This window comes from Pholis gunnellus (assembly GCF_910591455.1).
Source record: "Pholis gunnellus genome assembly, chromosome: 18".
In the NCBI taxonomy this organism is placed as follows: domain Eukaryota; kingdom Metazoa; phylum Chordata; class Actinopteri; order Perciformes; family Pholidae; genus Pholis; species Pholis gunnellus.
The window spans coordinates 20,793,624-20,814,253 of record NC_136545.1 but is presented as its reverse complement, the minus strand read 5'-3'; the positions used below and the strand labels follow the sequence as shown (position 1 = coordinate 20,814,253).

The 20,630-nt window shown below is 40.5% G+C and overlaps 1 protein-coding gene across 1 annotated transcript; it reads right to left on the bottom strand.

The window, feature by feature from the left end:
* Positions 1-269: 269 nt before the first annotated feature.
* On the bottom strand, positions 270-20,581 carry mctp1b (multiple C2 domains, transmembrane 1b; the record flags this gene model as incomplete). The annotated part of the gene is made up of 15 exons (XM_079179014.1): positions 270-461; positions 802-876; positions 1,021-1,122; positions 1,257-1,359; positions 1,621-1,723; positions 2,612-2,705; positions 2,800-2,986; positions 3,846-3,976; positions 4,094-4,261; positions 5,409-5,447; positions 7,367-7,490; positions 8,301-8,380; positions 8,478-8,620; positions 8,699-8,822; positions 20,108-20,581. The coding sequence occupies 15 exons, from the start codon at positions 20,579-20,581 to the stop codon at positions 336-338; spliced, it is 2,073 nt and encodes a 690-aa protein (XP_079035140.1). The 3' UTR covers positions 270-335.
* Between the last annotated feature and the right edge of the window lie 49 nt (positions 20,582-20,630).

Genomic DNA, 20,630 nt, shown 5'->3' with positions numbered 1-20,630 from the left:
GGTCTGACAGTCTGCTCCTCTCAGTCCTGGTCCTGGTTCTCCCGTGCCTCCCTTCCCTCCAGCGGGTCCAGCAATACGTCCTGGTTCTCCAGCAGAGAGGAGGAGCTCTGCTCCTGGAGGAGGAGGAGGAGGAGGAGGAGGAGGAGGAGGAGTAGGAGGAGACGCTGCTGCTGAGCTCTCCTCTATAGAAACAGAGCATCTTCTCTCTGATGGTCTCGTTTACTCTATTGTCATAAAATAAGGTGATGACCTGATGACCTGTGTGTGTGTGTGTGTGTGTGTGTGTGTGTGTGTGTGTGTGTGTGTGTGTGTGTGTGTGTGTGTGTGTGTGTGTTTCACACCACAAAGGAGACGATGCTCCTCTGGGCAGACTCCCACTCAAAGCAGCTGTTGATGTACGTCCCGTTGCTGATCAGGACCATGATGCACCTCTTCACACGGTTAAAGTTCTGCTGCAGCAGCTGAGAGACAGAACGTTTGATATTATTAATATTTTATATTATGAATGTAATGTAGCTGCAACATGTCAGAGTACTTTTTATGTACTTTAACTCGGTGATATTCTTCATTTTCTCGATGAACTGATCACTAAAGCTGAATGAATAATCTGGTTATTATTATTATCGGTTGTTGTTTCACTTATAAAACGAGACGATTTGCAGCTTTTCTTTGTCATAAACGACATCATGTTGAATATCTTTGTTTATAAACGATTCATTGATAATGAAAATAATATGTTCATGAGTTTAATGATCAGAGCTGCAGGAAGTCAGACCAGCACAATAAATAATATGAAGGAACCTGTTTGGAGACTTTTGGTTCTTCTTCGATGTATTTCTGCTCAGCAGGGACGACCGACTTCAGAGCAGCTTTAACCTGAAGAACAGATGTTACAGCTGTTTACTGTCAACGTGTACCTCTGAGAAGAAGTACAGTAAAAACTACAACGTGTACCTCTGAGATGGAGGTACTAGTACTTCAGTACTTCAGTGTATGTACACAGGCGCTCCGTGTACTCACGGTGTTGTAGACGACATCGATCTCGAGGTGAATGAATCCTTTGGTTCGTCCCGTCAGATCTTTATTTTTCAACATGTACCTTTTCTGCTCACCGTTCCGGATCTGACACATAAAAACACAGTTACAGGTTGTATTTGTACACTTTAAAGTGTCGACTGCTATTTGAACCCTGTGTTTGTATGTATTTATACACCTCCGCTTTGTGTTGTGAGGGTATTATTTGTCGCTCCGCTCACATATAATAAGGGAATGGCCACTTTTCCCAGGAAGTCGGCGCTCCGGTCTCTGTCCTCATCGAACACCGTCACCTCCAACACAGAGTGGATGTCTTTAACGTTACTGGAGAGAGAGAGAGACTCAGAGAGATATTCACCTCTTACATCACAACACAACAACTGTATTTGTACACGCATTGCTATTCAGTATTTATTTGGATCGTATTTGATTAAATGCAACTTGAATGTCATTTCAAAGACATGAAGATGAATAAAGTGCATAAGAAGGAATGAGTGGTACTAAGATATGTACACACAGAAGTATTCAGAGTACAATGAATGTAACACGTAGTACTTCTGAGGACTGAGAGACGGATGAACTCACAAGGTGAAGACTTTGTTCCACTCTGGGTTCAGGTTCTTGTAGACAGTGTGAGTCTGGAGTCGGTCGTTATTCAGCTCCAGCACACAGAACGGATCACTTTTACCTACAAGCACAAGTATAAAGTACTGTAGAGGAGTATAAAGTACTGTAGAGTAGTATAAAGTACTGTAGAGGAGTATAAAGTACTGTACAGGAGTATAAAGTACTGTAGAGGAGTATAAAGTACTGTACAGGAGTATAAAGTACTGTAGAGGAGTATAAAGTACTGTACAGGAGTATAAAGTACTGTAGAGGAGTATAAAGTACTGTACAGGAGTATAAAGTACTGTAGAGGAGTATAAAGTACTATACAGGAGTATAAAGTACTATACAGGAGTATAAAGTACTGTAGAGTAGTATAAAGGACTATACAGGAGTATAAAGTACTGTACAGGAGTATAAAGTACTGTAGAGGAGTATAAAGTACTATACAGGAGTATAAAGTACTGTAGAGTAGTATAAAGTACTATACAGGAGTATAAAGTACTGTACAGGAGTATAAAGTACTGTAGAGGAGTATAAAGTACTATACAGGAGTATAAAGTACTATACAGGAGTATAAAGTACTGTAGAGGAGTATAAAGTACTATACAGGAGTATAAAGTACTATACAGGAGTATAAAGTACTGTAGAGTAGTATAAAGTACTGTACAGGAGTATAAAGTACTGTAGAGGAGTATAAAGTACTGTAGAGGAGTATAAAGTACTGTACAGGAGTATAAAGTACTGTAGAGGAGTATAAAGTACTATACAGGAGTATAAAGTACTATACAGGAGTATAAAGTACTGTACAGGAGTATAAAGTACTGTAGAGTAGTATAAAGTACTGTACGGGAGTATAAAGTACTGTAGAGTAGTATAAAGTACTGTACGGGAGTATAAAGTACTGTAGAGGAGTATAAAGTATATCATAGTAGTATAAAGAACAGTACAGGGTGTATCTTTTGATTACCCGTGACGTCTGCCACCATGAGGCCTTCAGCTCTCATCACCTTCACCTGGACGATGCCGACGTCTCTGAGGTTAGAGAAGGACTTCAACGTGCTCTGGAGGAGACAACAGGAAGTACTTCACCGTTATAACGTGTTCTGTCTTCCTCTCTGGTGGATCTGACCGTTAGCTTTAGGAGTTTAAGCTCACGTAGCGTTGGAATATCTCCCGGCGCTCCTGCGGGTCGTCCAGCGGCGTGACGGACAGGTCGGCGATGGAGACGTGAGCCGAGGCGGTCAGCGTGACCAGCAGCACCAGGAGGCCCCGGGACTCCTCCAGAGCCAGCTCCAGGTGGTGGGTCCGCTCCTTAGACAGGGTGGAGAGGTCCAACTGGCAGCTGGACGGCAAACACGGCAACAGTACACACAACGAAGCTCATTAAGTACATATGTGGTCAGAATAACGTGCATCCACACATTCAGTATCTCTAACAAGGTTTAAATTGGAAGTTTTTTCGATGTAATTTAGGATGTTCTATGAGTCCTTTAGGTGGTTTAGTGGTCATTGAAAAGGTTCTAGAGATCATTCATGTTAGGACGTTTTAGTGACCGTTCAGGAGGTTCTACATCCTTCTAGGAATCATTGAAAAGGTTCTAGAGATCCTTTAGGGTGTTCTCTAAGTCCTTTAGATTGTTCAGTGTTCAATGAGGAGGTTCTACATCCTTTGGGAGGTCCCATCTAGTGCTCATTGAAAAGTTTCTAGAAGTCATTTACGAGGTTCCATGAGGAGATTTAGTAGTCATTGAGGAGGTTCGAGAGGTCATCTAGGGTGTTCTATGAGTCCTTTGGGAAGTTTAGTGGTCAATGAAAAGGATCTATGGATCCTTCAGGATGTTCTACGAGTATTTTAAGAGGTTTGGCAATCAACGAACAGGTTCTTTGGATTCTTCAGGATGTTCTACGAGTCCTTAAGGAGGTTTAGAGACACCTGGGGAGGTTCTACGTCCTTTGGGAGGTTCTATGAAGGGATCATTTAAAAGGTTCTAGAGATCCTTTAGGTGTTCTATGAGTCCTTTAGGTCATTGAGGAGGACATCTTACTGTATGTTGTTGTTTTTTTTCATGTGTATCCCATATGTTTGTGTTTTTGTACATCACTTTTTAAACTCTTGGTAAGTTCAACATAACAGTTCACAGCTCTCATTATATTACAAATAAAACAAATAGACGCAGATAAACAGGGAAAAGAGAACGGACCTTCCGATGAAGTCGTCTCTCCTCCCGGTGTCTTTGTCCCACACTGCGATCTCCAACACCCCCCCGGTCTCCTCATACATATGGAGGTCAAACTGCTCCCTCCACTGAGGACTCAGGGTCTTTGGCACCGTCTGCACACAAACACACAGATGCATCATGGGAAACATACTCTTATATACAATCTTAAAAAGAAACATGAGCGTCTCTCCTGAGTGAACACCACTGATCAGAGGTCAGTGTTAGCGGACCTTGCTCCGGTACTTCTGGGGTCCCAGCCTGAACTTGACGTACGGGTCGCTCAGACCGTTGGAGTCCATGGGGATCAGGTCCCGGCCTTCGATCAGCGCGATGCTGACGATGCCTCGCCAGAGCTGCGATTTCCGATGAAGCTCTGAGAGACGCAGTGACTGCTGCTGCTGGTTCACACACAAACACACACACACACACACACACACACACACACACACACACACTGAACTTTATTCATCACATATCAGGAAGAAGAAGCACAACATGCAGGACCCTGATTGATTTGAATGATGAGGCTAAATTAAATTTCTTCAAAGCTGGTTTGTCTGGATGTTAGACTAAAAAAAACACGTTAGCCTGATAGCATGATGTTAGCCCGATAGCATGACGTTAGCCTGATAACATGATGTTAGCCTGATTATGTTAGCCTGATAACATGATGTTAGCATGATAGCATGATGTTAGCATGATTACGTTAGCATGATAACATGATGTTAGCCTGATTATGTTAGCCTGATAGCATGGTGTTAGCCCGATAACATCAAGTTAGCCTGATTACGTTACCCTGATAGCGTGGTGTTAGCCTGATAGCATTATGTTAGCATGATAACATGATGTTAGCCTGATTAAGTTAGCCTGATAGCATGGTGTTAGCCTGATAGCATGATGTTAGCCTGACTATGTTAGCCTGATAGCATGGTGTTAGCCTGATAACATCATGTTAGCCTGATAGCATGATGTTAGCCTGATAGCGTCACAGTATCCAGGATGTTAAACAGTCTGAAGAACAGCGGCCTGGTTACAGCCAGCGGATGGAAATGAGAGCAGCTAGAACACATGACAACAATCAACACTGACTACGCTTACATGCAAACTAATATTACTAATATTACAAATACCACAATATTACGAATTTGATACAGGTCATGTAAACATCATATTCCATTTGGATATTCCAACGTTTTCTTATTAAGACATGTGGGATATTATTGGGAGCATTCTTTGGACACGCATGCAGTGGATTCAGAATATAAACGTCTCACTTGTTGGCGACAAGTTTCCAAAATTTTCAGAATTGTCTTTTTTTTAATAAGCTCAAAAAAGCAGAATATTTTGTGCATGCAAACGTAGTAATTCAAGGAGCAGGATACACAACATGTTTGACGTCTATATTTAAAAAACGGCATGAAAAAACTTTACCACAAAACAAAATAACAAACAAAAAACAAACAAAACAGGCGATCGGAGTGAAGATGTCAGAACAGATCATGGAGAGCTGTGACGACGATGATGATGACGATGATGATGATTTACCTTAGTGGATCGTTTCCAGGACCTCCTGAGCAGCATTGTCTGAATATACATTAAAATACATTATTTCAACTCCTGCAGGGTGGAAGAAGACTAGTGCTTTTAAACAAGAGGGCTGCAAAACACCTTTTATGAGCCACTAGGGGGCGCTATCAGGCAGTTATCTCTCACTACAAGGAGCTAAAACAAGCGAGGAGGAGGAGCTCCATGAATAAAGCATCTGACATCTGACTCTGTGAAGAATGTGCTGAATATTCATCATTGTGGCCTCGTTTTCTCTGATCTATCCGAGCTTTCCGTCTTCAGTTTTAGTTTTTGTGTTGATTTCCACACAAATCTTCACTCCTCTTCTCTCATTGTTTATCTCTTCCTCTCCGACTGGAGCTGCAGCACAGACCGACGCTCGGCCTGATGATTCATTTAAACACTGAATAAAACATGAATGACCGTCTGTGCTGCGGAGGATCCCGATATATCGAACTGAACCGTTGGAGTAAGAAACTAAACGGGAACTCAAAGAAATGCCAGAATGATTTAAAACTTATTTATATTTATTAAAATTTATAACTGACATTTTATTTCAAATCTAACTGAATTTACGTGATTTGTAGAAACGCATTTCAATACTTCATTTAAAGCTGCATTAATAAAAAAAGATGTTGGCCACCTGGGGGCAGCACAGCTCTTCTCTGACCCCAATATAATATATATTACATTAGACTCAATGCGTTACAATAACACACCATTTATGAGTTATTATCTTTGCAAATTGCATGTATTCGTTGTACTTTATACTGTGAACATTTGCACTTTTGAGCCTCTTTGTTTCAAACACTGTACAGCTTCTTATTTTAAAATAATTTTAAAATCTCTTATTAAGTTTATTCCTATGTTACTATGTTGTCATTTTTCACTATTTTACACTATTTTTCTAAGTTTTGTCTCATAATTTTCAAATATTCAAGTTTTTTTTCTTGTAAATTTACCAATTTTATGCGATTAAATTTACCAATTTAATCACATAAAATGGTGTTATTTTCTCTGACTATTACCCTCCTTTCATTTATTAATTAACCTACAATACGCTGTCGTATTATTGTTCAGACTTTCTCCACTAGATGGCGATAAGCTCATGAGCTCTCTGACGGGGAAGCTGGACGAGGAGGTAAACAAGGAGGTAAACGAGGAGGTAAATGAGGAGGTAAACAAGGAGGTAAGGGAGGAGGTAAACAAGGAGGTAAGGGAGGAGGTAAACGAGGAGGTAAAGGAGGAGGTAAATGAGGAGGTAAACGAGGAGGTAAACGAGGAGGTAAATGAGGAGGTAAACAAGGAGGTAAGGGAGGAAGTAAACGAGGAGGTAAACGAGGAGGTAAACAAGGAGGTAAAGGAGGAGGTAAATGAGGAGGTAAACGAGGAGGTAAGGGAGGAGGTAAACAAGGAGGTAAGGGAGGAGGTAAACAAGGAGGTAAGGGAGGAGGTAAAGGAGGAGGTAAACGAGGAGGTAAAGGAGGAGGTAAACGAGGAGGTAAACGAGGAGGTAAATGAGGAGGTAAGGGAGGAGGTAAACGAGGAGGTAAGGGAGGAGGTAAACGAGGAGGTAAAGGTTCGATCGGGGCGACGCTGTAGGAGCCTAATCACCGCTACACTCACTTTATTCACATACGGCCTCCACCGATACGCAGGAAGCACTCTCTGCAGGAAACAGACTCATCATCACCGACTCACAACTAACAAGTTATAGTTCATTTAAAACACGTGTTGGTGTTTTAAAGACACATCCTCTTTATAATCCAGCATCGTCTGAGCGGTGAGTAGATTAGTAGATGAGCACATTGATTAGTGAACTAGTGGTGACCAGTTACACCAAACACTCATATTTCTTTGAATTATTTTAGAATACAATATTTGAGAGAAAACAGTTGATATCAGATTTATAATGTTTTTCATGAAGACATTCGTACCGTGGAGTCTCGTCGCTCCTCTAAAGGACTGTCTTTAGGGGTCAGGGTGACGGCCAGATCCAGAGAGCCCAGGTCCTGATCCAGGTGCTGAGGGTCCTTCAGCTCCAGGGTTACAGGGACCGTCCTGCAGGGGGGGGGGGGAATACTGCATGAAAAACATGAAACTAGAGATTGAGACCATAAACTCATGTTTACATGAGTAGAGTCATACAGAGTTTACATGTTTAGTAGAGTCATTATTCTAGTCTGCAGTTTTCTAATTATCACTTTAGATAATACTTTAATCTCTTTGTGACGAAAGAGTAATATCAGTTCTAAAAAGTCCAAACTTCTTAATTTCAACATTTTAATTTTGAATATTTTACACAAACACAAAATAAAACCTCTTTCTCTCTCTCTCTGTGTGTCTCTCTCTCTTTCTCTTTCTCTTTCTCTCTCTCTCTCTCTCTCTCTCTCCATCCTGTCCTCACACTTACGACAGTTTGACTCGCTGTGACTTGAAGAAGCTGCAGGTTTCTCTCTCTACCGAACAGATTTCAGTGAATCAGTGTTCAGTCTTCATTGGACACATTACTGAGCTCTTCTGAAGGGTTTTATCTTCAGTGTTTCTCTGGATCGATATGTTAGAATCACTTAAAGCCGACAGTCTGCTGATGATACACCTTCACCAAACATTAATGTCTAATGTTTAACAGATTTTTACCAAACAAACTGTGTTTAAAACGTCTTCCTCCTTTTGTCCTTTTGCATTTTGAACTGTGAGAATAAACATTACCGATCGCTCTGTTAGCTAAAGCTACAAACCAACAGCGAGAGCAAAGAACAAACAAGCACAAAGACACAAAACAAGCACACCAATGTTATAAATGAAGCTATTTGTAATATTGTGTCGTGTCTGCAGTATGAACAGAAGGTGAAGGGGAGGCGGACTCACCTCTGCTGCTCCAGAGACTCCAGGTAAAGGTACGCTGAACCCATGAAGTCGTCCTGGAGGCCGAAGTCGTAGTCAAACACCTGCAGAGCAGCAACACAGCCAATGTCTGCTGACTCTTGAGCTCATTCATTTATAATTAAAATGGAAAAGCTTGAGTGTGTGTGTGTGTGTGTTTACCTTCACATACACTGGTTCACTCAGACAGTCCAGTATCAGAGTGGTCTTCTCGTCCCACACCGGGTTGAGGTTTTTGTGGATGGTTTTGCTTCTGAACACTTCTTTACCAGCCAGCTTGAACTTCACGTACGGATCGCTGCTGCCTGAGAAAAAACAGACAAATCAAAGTTGTGACGGACGAAGACACAAAACAGCAAGAAGAGAAGATGTTCTCACTCCACCTCTTCTGTCTCTGACGGCCAGGTTGCGTCCTCTCTTCAGCTCGACCTCCAGCTTGTACATCCCCGAGGAGCCGGAGGCGGCTCGGTCGGTCGCGACCCCCGAGGAGCCCGGGGCCCCGATTCCCTGTCAGGTAAAAATACAAATGCATTTCATCACAAACTGCACAGTCGGCACCGAACGAGCCTCAAAGACAAACTCACCGACATCGTTGAGAGGAATAATAAATAAAAAGCTGCTGATGTGAAGCCTTCACTTCCTCTCTCGTGTCTGCACACACCGCCAACACCGACCGTTAGTGTTCAGTAACTCGTCCCAGGGCGACCGCTAACAGGAAGCTACACCAGAGCGCTTCCTCCCATCCGATCAGTGCTGCTGAGCGGCTACTTTTTTATTTTTTTTCATTCTTGTATAACTCTCACTTTCACTGCTGCAGAAGCTCAACACACACAAACAGACATCATCGCTGCTTCATTGAAGCTCGACGTGATGCACAAGAGTTTCTACACGTTTACAGATGTTATCAAAGCAACTTCAAGAGACGCAACGATTCCCAGAGAAACTCCACCAATAAACACCGTCGGTGCTGATTCTCTGAACTCATTCCTGACGTCGGGTTATTAGTGATGTTGATTAAACTGCTGTCGGCTTTAAATGATTCGATCGGTTCGGACGACTCGAGGCTGCAGTCGGAGCTTCACTTGTTGTTTTCTTGTTTGGTGTCGACACACAAACACACATATATATAAATATATGAGATAAAAACAGACAGAGAAACATGACACTTCAATAATGTTTAATACAAAGTCTGGATTATTGGATCAGATTCAACTGCTGTAATTATTAAACTTTAAGATGAAAGTGTTTCAGTGCTCCTTTAATACGCTCGTATGTAAACAGATTCATATGAAACATTAATGTCTGCAGACGTCACTGTTAACGTGAGCGGACGCTCTGCTGGGACGCTGCATCCTGCAAACACACACGTATCCACTTACACAGATCAATACTTCCACATCAATGATTACGTAATACATGAACACTTATACCACGGTGGGTTTGAGGAGAGGCCTCAGCTCACTGTGTGAATCACAGTCCGGTCCAGAGACTATACTTCTTCACTACTCTGAAGACATCCACCACACGAAGTCATGAACGGTTCATTTTCACATGATTTCAATACTTTTTTTATCCATTACTGAGTTCTAGAGTGTATTTTAAGAAATCAAAGAATGCTGCACCATGTCAGTCACTACACTTTATACACAGCGTTTTACCCAGAAGACAACCTCCGATTCTTTAAAGTGAAACCGATGCTTCACGTGTTAAAGCTGCATTCTCTCTAGTGTCCACCAGGGGGCGACTCCTCTGGTTGTATAGAAGTCTATGAGAAAATGACTCTACTTCTCTCTTGATTTATTACCTCAGTAAACATTGTAAACATGAGTTTATGGTCTCAATCTCTAGTTTCAAGTCTTCTTCAATACAGCATGATGTTCATTTAGTAAATGATGGTCCATTTAGAGTCAAACAGACCATAAAGCAGGGGATGCTTTAGGGGCGGGGCTACACGGTGATTGACAGGTCTCTACCAGAGATGTATATTTTACATTAATGTGAAAAGTAACTAAAGCTTTCAGATAAATAAAGATTTCCTTCTGAGAAGCTGAAAGTGAGACCAAATAAATTCAGATCTTCTTTTAGTTACTCGTTACTTCCTGTTCAGGTAAAACACGAACCTCCAGATCAATCAATGCTTTTACTTTAAGCATTGCATTGCATTGCAGTCATTCAGCAGACGCTTTTATCCAAAGCGATGACAGTCAGTGTATTCAACAAACATCGGTATTCAAGAGAACTACGAGTCACCAGAAGTCATAAGTGCATCTCCTTTAAACAAGCATCTCAGAGCATAAACCAGAGCAAACGTGCAGAAACAAACTAGTATGAATACAACCAGTGAAACAAACTAATAGGAATGGATATAAACCTTAATACTGGTGGAATGCCATGTTAAACCGCACTACAGACCTGGTTGTGTGTTCACGAGAACATCATCTCTCTTATTTAAACCTTTGCTCTTTGCATCTCCTGTATTAAAGACTTCAGTCTGCACTGATCCACTGATAATCCATTCACTCACTAGACTAGTTGTTTATTCTCATGGTATTAATACTGAATACTATGAAGAAAACACTTCATCAGCATCACATCACCGTATGCTTCCTGTTGCACACATTATGAAACACAAACTCTGTTTCCTGAAGCGGAAAACGTTTGAAGTGTGCCAAGTTTTTCTGCTCTGTGGCATTTTGCAATCATTGGAAATTCCCCTGAGCAGAAACATAAGAACGGGTCAATAACACAGTAATCCTGTGTGACCGGAGCGGCTGAAACGTTACGCAGTCTGAAGCGACGAGTGGGGTCAGTCCAGTTCAGACACGATGATGTTCAATGTAATAAAGTCGACCAACAGGCTGAGAACAAGGTGCTCCAGGTCAACTTACATCACTTAAAATCACTGACTAACTATATATATTCTGTTATATATAGATACTTCTTATTTATATGTATTTTCCTGTCTGTGAGTTGCTGCAATTATTAATAAAAGTTGATCTTTCAGCTCATGTTAGCGACCCCTCGGTCAGAGCCTCGGTCTGAAGAGACTGTTCTTGTTGGGAAGTCAATCGAACAACTACAAAGAGACACAAAACAACTACAAAGAGACACAAAACAACTACAAAGAGACACAAAACAACTACAAAGAGACACAAAACAACTACAAAGAGACACAAAACAACTACAAAGAGACACAAAACAACTACAAAGAGACACAAAACAACTACAAAGAGACACAAAACGATAATAAAGAGACAAAATACCACCAAGAAGAGACAACAAATTACCACAAATAGACACAAAACGGCCACAAAAAGACACAACATGACACCAAATAGATGCAGAAGAAGCACGAAGAGATGAAGAACCCGCACAAAGACACGGCCAATTGTCTAATTCTCTCTCTCTTTGCTCTGTTTTTGGTCTCCACCTCCTCCTGATGAAGATATCTGTGTCTTTAGCTGCTAAATGCTGCGCTGGTCTGTCTGCTGTCTGATAGCTAGTGAACAGTGGTAACAGTGGAAAATAAATTAAAAAATGAGCTAAAAGAGGCTAAAAAGCTCCACAGAGATACAAAGTTTCACCAATAGTTACACATCTTACTTTACACATAATACAAACATGGATTAGTGCGTCTTTAAAGCTGCTGTAATCACATTTTGTGTATTTTCTTATCATTTGTGTTCTTATGAAGAAAAAAACACAACAACTGTAAATGATTTTTCGGACGGTGGCTCCAATAAACCCAGAGTGTGTTCAGTCAGCGGGACGCTTCCTCTGGAGCCACAACAACGAAGTCTACAGACACGTCGTTTTGTAGACTAATCCAGCGTTTCTATTTTGGTTTTATGAACCGCAACAACAGCCGGCAGCTGTTTTTAAAAGCCAGTGTTCTCTACCTGCTCAGCAACAAACAGCAGACACACTCAGAGAACAGCTGGTGGACACGGCGCAGCGTTTAGCCGATAGAGACACAGAGCAAAGACAGAGAATAAGGCAATTTACAGTGTCTTTGTGCGGGTTCTTCATCTCTTCGTGCTTGTTCTGCGTCTATTTGTGTCACTTGTAACTGACATTCATCAGGTCACACAAACACAAAGACTCCGAATGAATCAACGGACGGAAGGAGAAATAAGAAACCAGTTAACGTGGGTTCAACATTTCCTTCTAAGATCAAGATGAGGAGATTTATATCAACCTTTGTTTATTAAGTGGAGAACACGAGCACCTGGAGGCAGTTAGCCTAGCTTAGCATAAAGACTAGAAGCAGGGGGGGAACAGCTAGCGTGGTTCAAACACACACCTACAGCTCTGTGTTGTGTCTCATGTATTTACTGTGGACACACAGAGACGTTACAACAGGCTGTGGTTCATGTGGTGTCTGTTGTTTATCAGTCATCTGTCTGCAGAGACGTGACTCTCACATCTCTGTTTGAGGAACGATTGAATAAACAAGATCAAATAATCTGTGAGTTTAAGAGCTGTAGTTCTTCACTGATGCTAAGCTAGGCTAATTATCTGATTGGCATGATTGATATTGATTTTCTCGTTTCACTCTCAAAAAGGATTTCACAAAGAACTTTAACTCTTTAATAAAAGTAAATTAAACAACGATCTATGAAATGATGAACAGTAATAAAATGTTATTAAAAGCTGTAATAAAAGTAGTTTAAAACAGCGTGTAATTAATTTAACATAACAATAAAATGGAATAAAAGTACAAAAAATAATGAATTAATACGCTAACAATAAAAATGATTTACATTTTTATAACTTAAATAAAATAAAACGTGTGAATAATTAAATGTCTATAAACTGAATCAAAGGACCTGAAGGGAAGACGAGCACGACGCGCTTTAAACACTCGGTAACCAGAGTTAACTAGCTGCTCAGAGGATCAACCGACCTGAGAATAGCAGCAGGTCACACACAATCCCATCAGCTGCACTTATTTTAGGACACACACACACACACACACACACACACATGCACACTCACACACACACACACACACACATCTGCAGCGTCAGGATTATTTTTAAGTATCGATGAATCTGTAAATAAGATGAACTGTTGCCTCTGCCCATGAGCAAGGCACTGACCTAACCTAAGGCAGCGTATCTTAGCGTCGCTCATCATCATGACTCTCTGTTATGGGTCAAAACACCCACATTTCCCACAATGCATCTGACTCAACTGCACCCTTCCTGGCTGGTGAACGTCTGTCCACACTGACGAGGTAATCCATCAAGAGACATGACATCAGCGTTCTGTAACTAACATTTATTTGAATTATTGATTCATATACTCGTCAATTATTTTATTATTGGTAGTTAAAAAAATTTCCTCAAATGTTTTTGTTCAAATATCTCATTTAATAGAATATATGACGGAGAAACGGAGCAAATGTTTGACAATATTACGTGAAAAAGAAAAATGATTTTTTTTGATTGACTTATAAATTAATCAAGTATTGCAGCTCTGCTTTATTTATTTATGACCAGAAGACGGATCTTTGTGTGAAGAAGAAAGAGTGAGAAACCAGCGTCAGTACAGACGAGTGAAGATTAACGAGGGAGGCTGGAGGTAAAGTCGATAAAACCACTAAGAGAGCCGGCCGTCCGTCTTCTTCACGTCCTCCGTGACACGACTACCATTAACATACTGGAGCCAATACAGACCCTCAAGGGACCATCAACATACTGGAGCCAATACAGACCCTCAAGGGACCATTAACATACTGGAGCCAATAGAGAACCTCAAGGGGCCATTAACATACTGGAGCCAATACAGACCCTCAAGGGACCATTAACATACTGGAGCCAATACAGAACCTCAAGGGACCATTAACATACTGGAGCCAATACAGACCCTCAAGGGTCCATTAACATACTGGAGCCAATACAGACCCTCAAGGGTCCATCAACATACTGGAGCCAATACAGACCCTCAAGGGTCCATTAACATACTGGAGCCAATACAGACCCTCAAGGGTCCATCAACATACTGGAGCCAATACAGACCCTCAAGGGACCATTAACATACTGGAGCCCAGACAGACCGCGGCGATCAATACTGTGAATGAAGCTTCACACGCTCTTTGAGAGAAACTCAATTTCTTCACAGCGTCTGGAAGCACTTTAACTTTACTGGAGTATTTACATTTTATGATTCTTTACCACAGAGGGAAATATTGTGTCATCTGACCGCTGTAGTTACTTATTATTTAACCTTTAAAACATGTAATACGCTTATAAAACACGACATATTGAAGGTGGTTCCAGCTAAGAGACATTTCACCTCTAAACTTCTACCGTGAGTGATTTAAATAACTGGTTTAGTCCAGTGACGAGTATCTTTAGGATACTATTGATGCTAGTGCTGTTATTGATTCTGCTTATTGGTTTGGTTCCTTATCGATACTCTTATCGGTTCTTTTTGATTATTTTATGACAAAAAAAGACAATTAATTAAGAAAAGAATCCACATTCTTCATTATTCTTGTAAACAAATCGTCTTTCTTGAGCAGCAACACAAGACGTTAAAAATCTTTAAATACATTCTCAGCTGATCAATGATCTGGACTAAACTAACTGTATATAAAGTATTTAAAATAACATGCATTTTACTGCAGGATGAGTACTTTTACTGCTGATACTTTCAGTACAGATACATGCTTACAAGTAAGAAGTATGATTACAAGTAAAAGTCTAGCATTCAAAACTTTATTTACATAAAAAAGTACCAGTAATGAAAGTAAAACTACTCATTATGCCAAGTGTCCCAAATCACAAGAATATTATATCACAGTATTATAATTATTGATGCATTAATGTTCCTTACTTGATGAGACGGAGCTCATTTTAATGAATTTAATGCTGATCGCTGGTGAATTTATCCCCTAATCTTTATATTATCGTATTTATGAATCTGAATATGCAAAGTAACTAAAGTTACCGTATGAACGTAGCGGCTGAGATACTGAGATGTAGTTGAGTAGAAGTAAAAGTATCAGGAAATGAAAACATAAGTACAATTCTCAGAATAGAAAAGTACTTACATGTATTTAGTTACTTTAGTAGTAGTTACTTTCAGCCCACAAATCTCAACAAAAAAAAGTCTAAAAACTTGAGCTTTAAGAGAAATAAGTTACTTTTCGGTGGACGTCGGTTGGATTTAATAAATACTTCAGACCTCATCAGATCTAACGAGCGCGATGATGCTCACCGACAGCAGACGACCACATGTGGCGGCGAAGGAGAAGGACTCATCCCAAGTGGCAGCGCGAAGGAGCCCTCGACTCACTAGACGGGACTCGGCCACCGGGGCTTCTCTTAGAAAGAGATCCAGGGTCGGGGAGGGCGAACGGGGCAGGTAGGGAGGCAGGATGGAGGATACAGAGGAGGTGAAGAGGGGGTGAGAGAAATGTGGGAGAAAAGACGGAGGGTACTTCCAAGAAGATTCCAGGTTGCCAAGAAAAACGGCCGAGAAGCAGCGAGAAGGTTCACCACAGCCAGTGTTACAGCTGAATGAGAGGAGGGAGGAAGAGGAGGGAGGAGGAGGAGGGAGGAGGAGGAGGAAGAGGAGGAGGAAGAGGAGGAAGCATGCTGGTTGGCTCGGCTATAATCCTTCTCCAGTGGAGTAAGCCTGACTGACAGAAGTCTACTGAGGTCAATCTAGAGTCCTGAAATACAGAGATTCATGTCTGAACATCCTTTGTGTTTCTGTGTACTTTCACTGGAATAGTTTGAACATTTTAACTATAAATGTGGCTCAAACTGAAACAAAAACAAATCTTTTAAGCCGTATTTCAATGCCAGTCTGGTCATATTCTAGTCCGTTCAGATCTACTCTGATCTGGTCTGGTTTGACACAGGTCTGGTCTGGTCTGTTCAAACAGCCTGTTGTTGTTATTCTTCCCAGGTATTTCCCAGGTATTTCCCAGGTATTTCATTGCCGTTCAGATGGATGTGTTGCTACAGGACTTTGGTGCAACCAAGGACCAACAATTGTTGGCAACCGTCATCGTGGGAACGGCATCCACAGCTATCTGCTGTTAGGAGCCTCGGTACTTGTACACATGTGCTGATATTCAAATGTTCCTGCAGCGTCTTGTCTCTCTATGAGGTCTGATATGTGTCCACATGCAGGTCAGAACATGTAGAGAAACAGCAGAGAAATGTGTTTGACCTCTCACGCGTCTGATGGTAAAACATGAAATCTTTATCTCACGATCTCCCTCCGGACATGAAGGCCATTTCCTCGATGCTCCATCTCTCTTTTGTTGAAGGACTTCATCATTCACTCCTCATCACGAACCTCCACAACAGAAGAAACTCAGACATTTTCCAGCTGTGCTGAAAAGATTACGGTTTCTTTTTAAAAGCAGCTCTTTGCTTCTCCTGCAGGCTTCACATCTACACTTTGATTCATTCACTGCTTTACTAAGAAGCTGTCAGAGATCAACTGAATGACCCTTCTGGTTCTGGTTCCGTGTGAGCTGGATCATAAATCTCACGGATCGGATCAGCGCGAATTTAAAAAGAAGGGAGCAAATGTAACTTTTAGAGATGATCCACGATCACGCCTTTTTTTTGCCGCTTCTTTTCTGTGCATAAAAATACAAAATCCAAAGGAATGAACAACAGTTTATGTGCAGCGGTTCTGCTGGTTTTAAGTGTAACATTCAGACTCAGACTTTTTGTAAAGACTATCTAGCGTGATAATCTTTTATTAGTTCATCCGTCTTTGTTTTAATCAGTTCTCCAGGGTTTGTTTCTGCCGTGTTGTTAGTGATGGAAGTCTGTTTCATGTTGTAGCTTCACTGCTCAGCGATCTGTTCTACGTGCGACCTGCTGACCAGGTGTCTGCCGGCCTGTTACACAGAATTAGTCGCCTGTGTTATTACCATCATCTCCAGCAGGAGAATCACGTGTTCACCTCTGTGTCTAACCTCTGGTGGTGTATTTTATTCTGTCACTGCTAACGGCTAACAGGACTACCAGTGCAATCACACTCGCTCATCTCTGGCACTGCCTTCACATACTCTCATTGTGTTTACAATTCTGATACTTTTGTAATGCATTTATCTACTTCATAGTATTGCGTTGTACTTTAGTATTTGCTGTATCATTGCACTGATCATATTAGGCCACTAAAACTGTAATAACCTGCCCAGAGACGACAGATGAAGGCTAGCTCTCCAGCTAACGCTGACACATTTATATTCCGGTGGAAACTGAAATGTTGATTAATGTGTCTGAGTCTGTTCGGACCTTTTGGCCGATAGAACTTCCTCACAACAGGAACAGAAAACTAATAACATTAAAAGCTGGTTCTGGTCCAGTGAGCCATAAAGCTGTCAAATGTTTCTGAAGTATTACACCCTGAAACAGTAAATGAGTTTACTTATTTTAACTGGAACTGGATTGCAGCCGTTATCTAAGTTCTTACATCTGTGTTCCTGCAGCTGACTCGTCATCCACAATTAGTTTGAAGTATTTCCAGCTAATCCGTTGACTCCCTTTGCTCTGTGAGTCATTAAACACAACTCTCAAACATCTTTCTATTTCCTGTGTGAACATGAAAACACACATCTCTCAGTTATTACAAAATAAAATACATGTTCCTGCAGCACTACTTTGTATTTTCCTAGGAGTGTGCGTAATAAATAATAATAAATAAGTCCTTTATTGAGTATCTTTTCTGGTTCCAGCTTCTCACTCTTCATGTTTTGCTGCTTTTGTTTTGTATCAATTTAAATTTTTCACTTTTGATCTTCAGGAAAATGTGATCGGATTTTTCACAAATTCTCCGGAATTAACAGAGAAAATAATCAGGAGATTTATTGATGATAAAAACAGTTCATCCACTAGTTGTTATGTGGCATTATATATACTTTTATTATTTATTTATTTTTAATTTGTGTGTGTATGTGATAAAGTCAAACATTTATTTTTTTAATTTTATTTGGGTTTTAACTAGTGATACTAGTGATCTAGTGATTCTAGTGATATAGTGATATAGTGATACTAGTGATATAGTGATACTAGTGATATAGTGATACTAGTGATACTAGTGATATAGTGATATAGTGATCTAGTGATATAGTGATATAGTGATATAGTGATACTAGTGATATAGTGATATAGTGATACTAGTGATACTAGTGATATAGTGATATAGTGATACTAGTGATATAGTGATATAGTGATACTAGTGATATAGTGATACTAGTGATATAGTGATATAGTGATATAGTGATATAGTGATACTAGTGATATAGTGATATAGTGATACTAGTGATACTAGTGATATAGTGATATAGTGATCTAGTGATACTAGTGATACTAGTGATATAGTGATCTAGTGATATAGTGATATAGTGATACTAGTGATACTAGTGATCTAGTGATCTAGTGATATAGTGATATAGTGATACTAGTGATATAGTGATACTAGTGATATAGTGATATAGTGATACTAGTGATACTAGTGATATAGTGATATAGTGATATAGGGATACTAGTGATATAGTGATATAGTGATAAGGTGATACTAGTGATATAGTGATACTAGTGATATAGTGATATAGTGATACTAGTGATATAGTGATACGAGTGATATAGTGATACTAGTGATATAGTGATATAGTGATACTAGTGATATAGTGATATAGTGATACTAGTGATATAGTGATATAGTGATATAGTGATACTAGTGATATAGTGATATAGTGATACTAGTGATATAGTGATACTAGTGATATAGTGATACTAGTGATACTAGTGATATAGTGATATAGTGATACTAGTGATATAGTGATATAGTGATATAGTGATATAGTGATACAGTGATATAGTGATATAGTGATACTAGTGATATAGTGATACTAGTGATATAGTGATACTAGTGATATAGTGATACTAGTGATATAGTGATACTAGTGATATAGTGATATAGTGATACTAGTGATATAGTGATATAGTGATACTAGTAATATAGTGATACTAGTGATATAGTGATATAGTGATACTAGTGATACTAGTGATATAGTGATATAGTGATATAGTGATATAGTGATATAGTGATACAGTGATATAGTGATATAGTGATACTAGTGATATAGTGATATAGTGATATAGTGATATAGTGATACAGTGATATAGTGATATAGTGATATAGTGATACGAGTGATATAGTGATACGAGTGATATAGTGATACTGTGATATAGTGATACAGTGATATAATGATACTAGTGATATAGTGATACTAGTGATATAGTGATATAGTGATATAGTGATACTAGTGATATAGTGATATATTGATATAGTGATATAGTGATACTAGTGATATAGTGATACTAGTGATACTAGTGATATAGTGATATAATGATATAGTGATATAGTGATACTAGTGATACTAGTGATATAGTGATACTAGTGATACTAGTGATATAGTGATACTAGTGATATAGTGATATAGTGATACTAGTGATATAGTGATACTAGTGATATAGTGATATAGTGATACTAGTGATATAGTGATACTAGTGATATAGTGATACTAGTGATATAGTGATATAGTGATATAGTGATATAGTGTGATAGTGATACTAGTGATATTTTGATATAGTGATCTATATATTTAGTTTATTTGTGTAATTTCCTGCTATGAGGCACGATACTTGATTCCTCACGTCCACTAACCAGAGATTAAATATCACTGCAGACTAGAACCACATTAAAAGGCCCAAACCACCAAAACCACCTCATTAGACTGGTGAACTCACCGGCTGCTCGTCCCGGCTCTCCATCTGCGCCTCCGCCGCTGCGGCAGCAGCTGTTGCCGCCTCACCGCCGCTTCCTCCTCCTTCTCCGCCGCTGCTGCCGCTGTCACCGCTCGGTGGCTCGGCCAGGCTCTCCAGGCACGCCGACCCGAGGGAGGAGCTCTTGTGGTGGGACTGCACCAGGTAAGCCACCGTGGACTTCTTCGGGCTGTGCGTCGGCGCTTTGCCGCAGAGCGGAGCAGAGAAGAGCAGGTCCGGCTGCGAGGAGGAGATCACCCGGTCCAGGACGGCGTGTTCCCTCCGTTTCATCTTCTTGAACATCCACCCGCTGCCTCGGTCCTTCTTGTCCTCCGGGTCTCTGGAGCCCAGCTTCGGGCTGAGCAGCGGCTTGGCTATGGCCTGGAACTGTCTCCACATCGTGGTCTGCTGCTGGGACGACGCGCCGCCCTCGTTCTCGTCCGCGTCGCTCGGCTCCATTTCTGCAGGCTGCAGATCCTGCAGGCGAACTAACGCGTTCTGTGTTGAA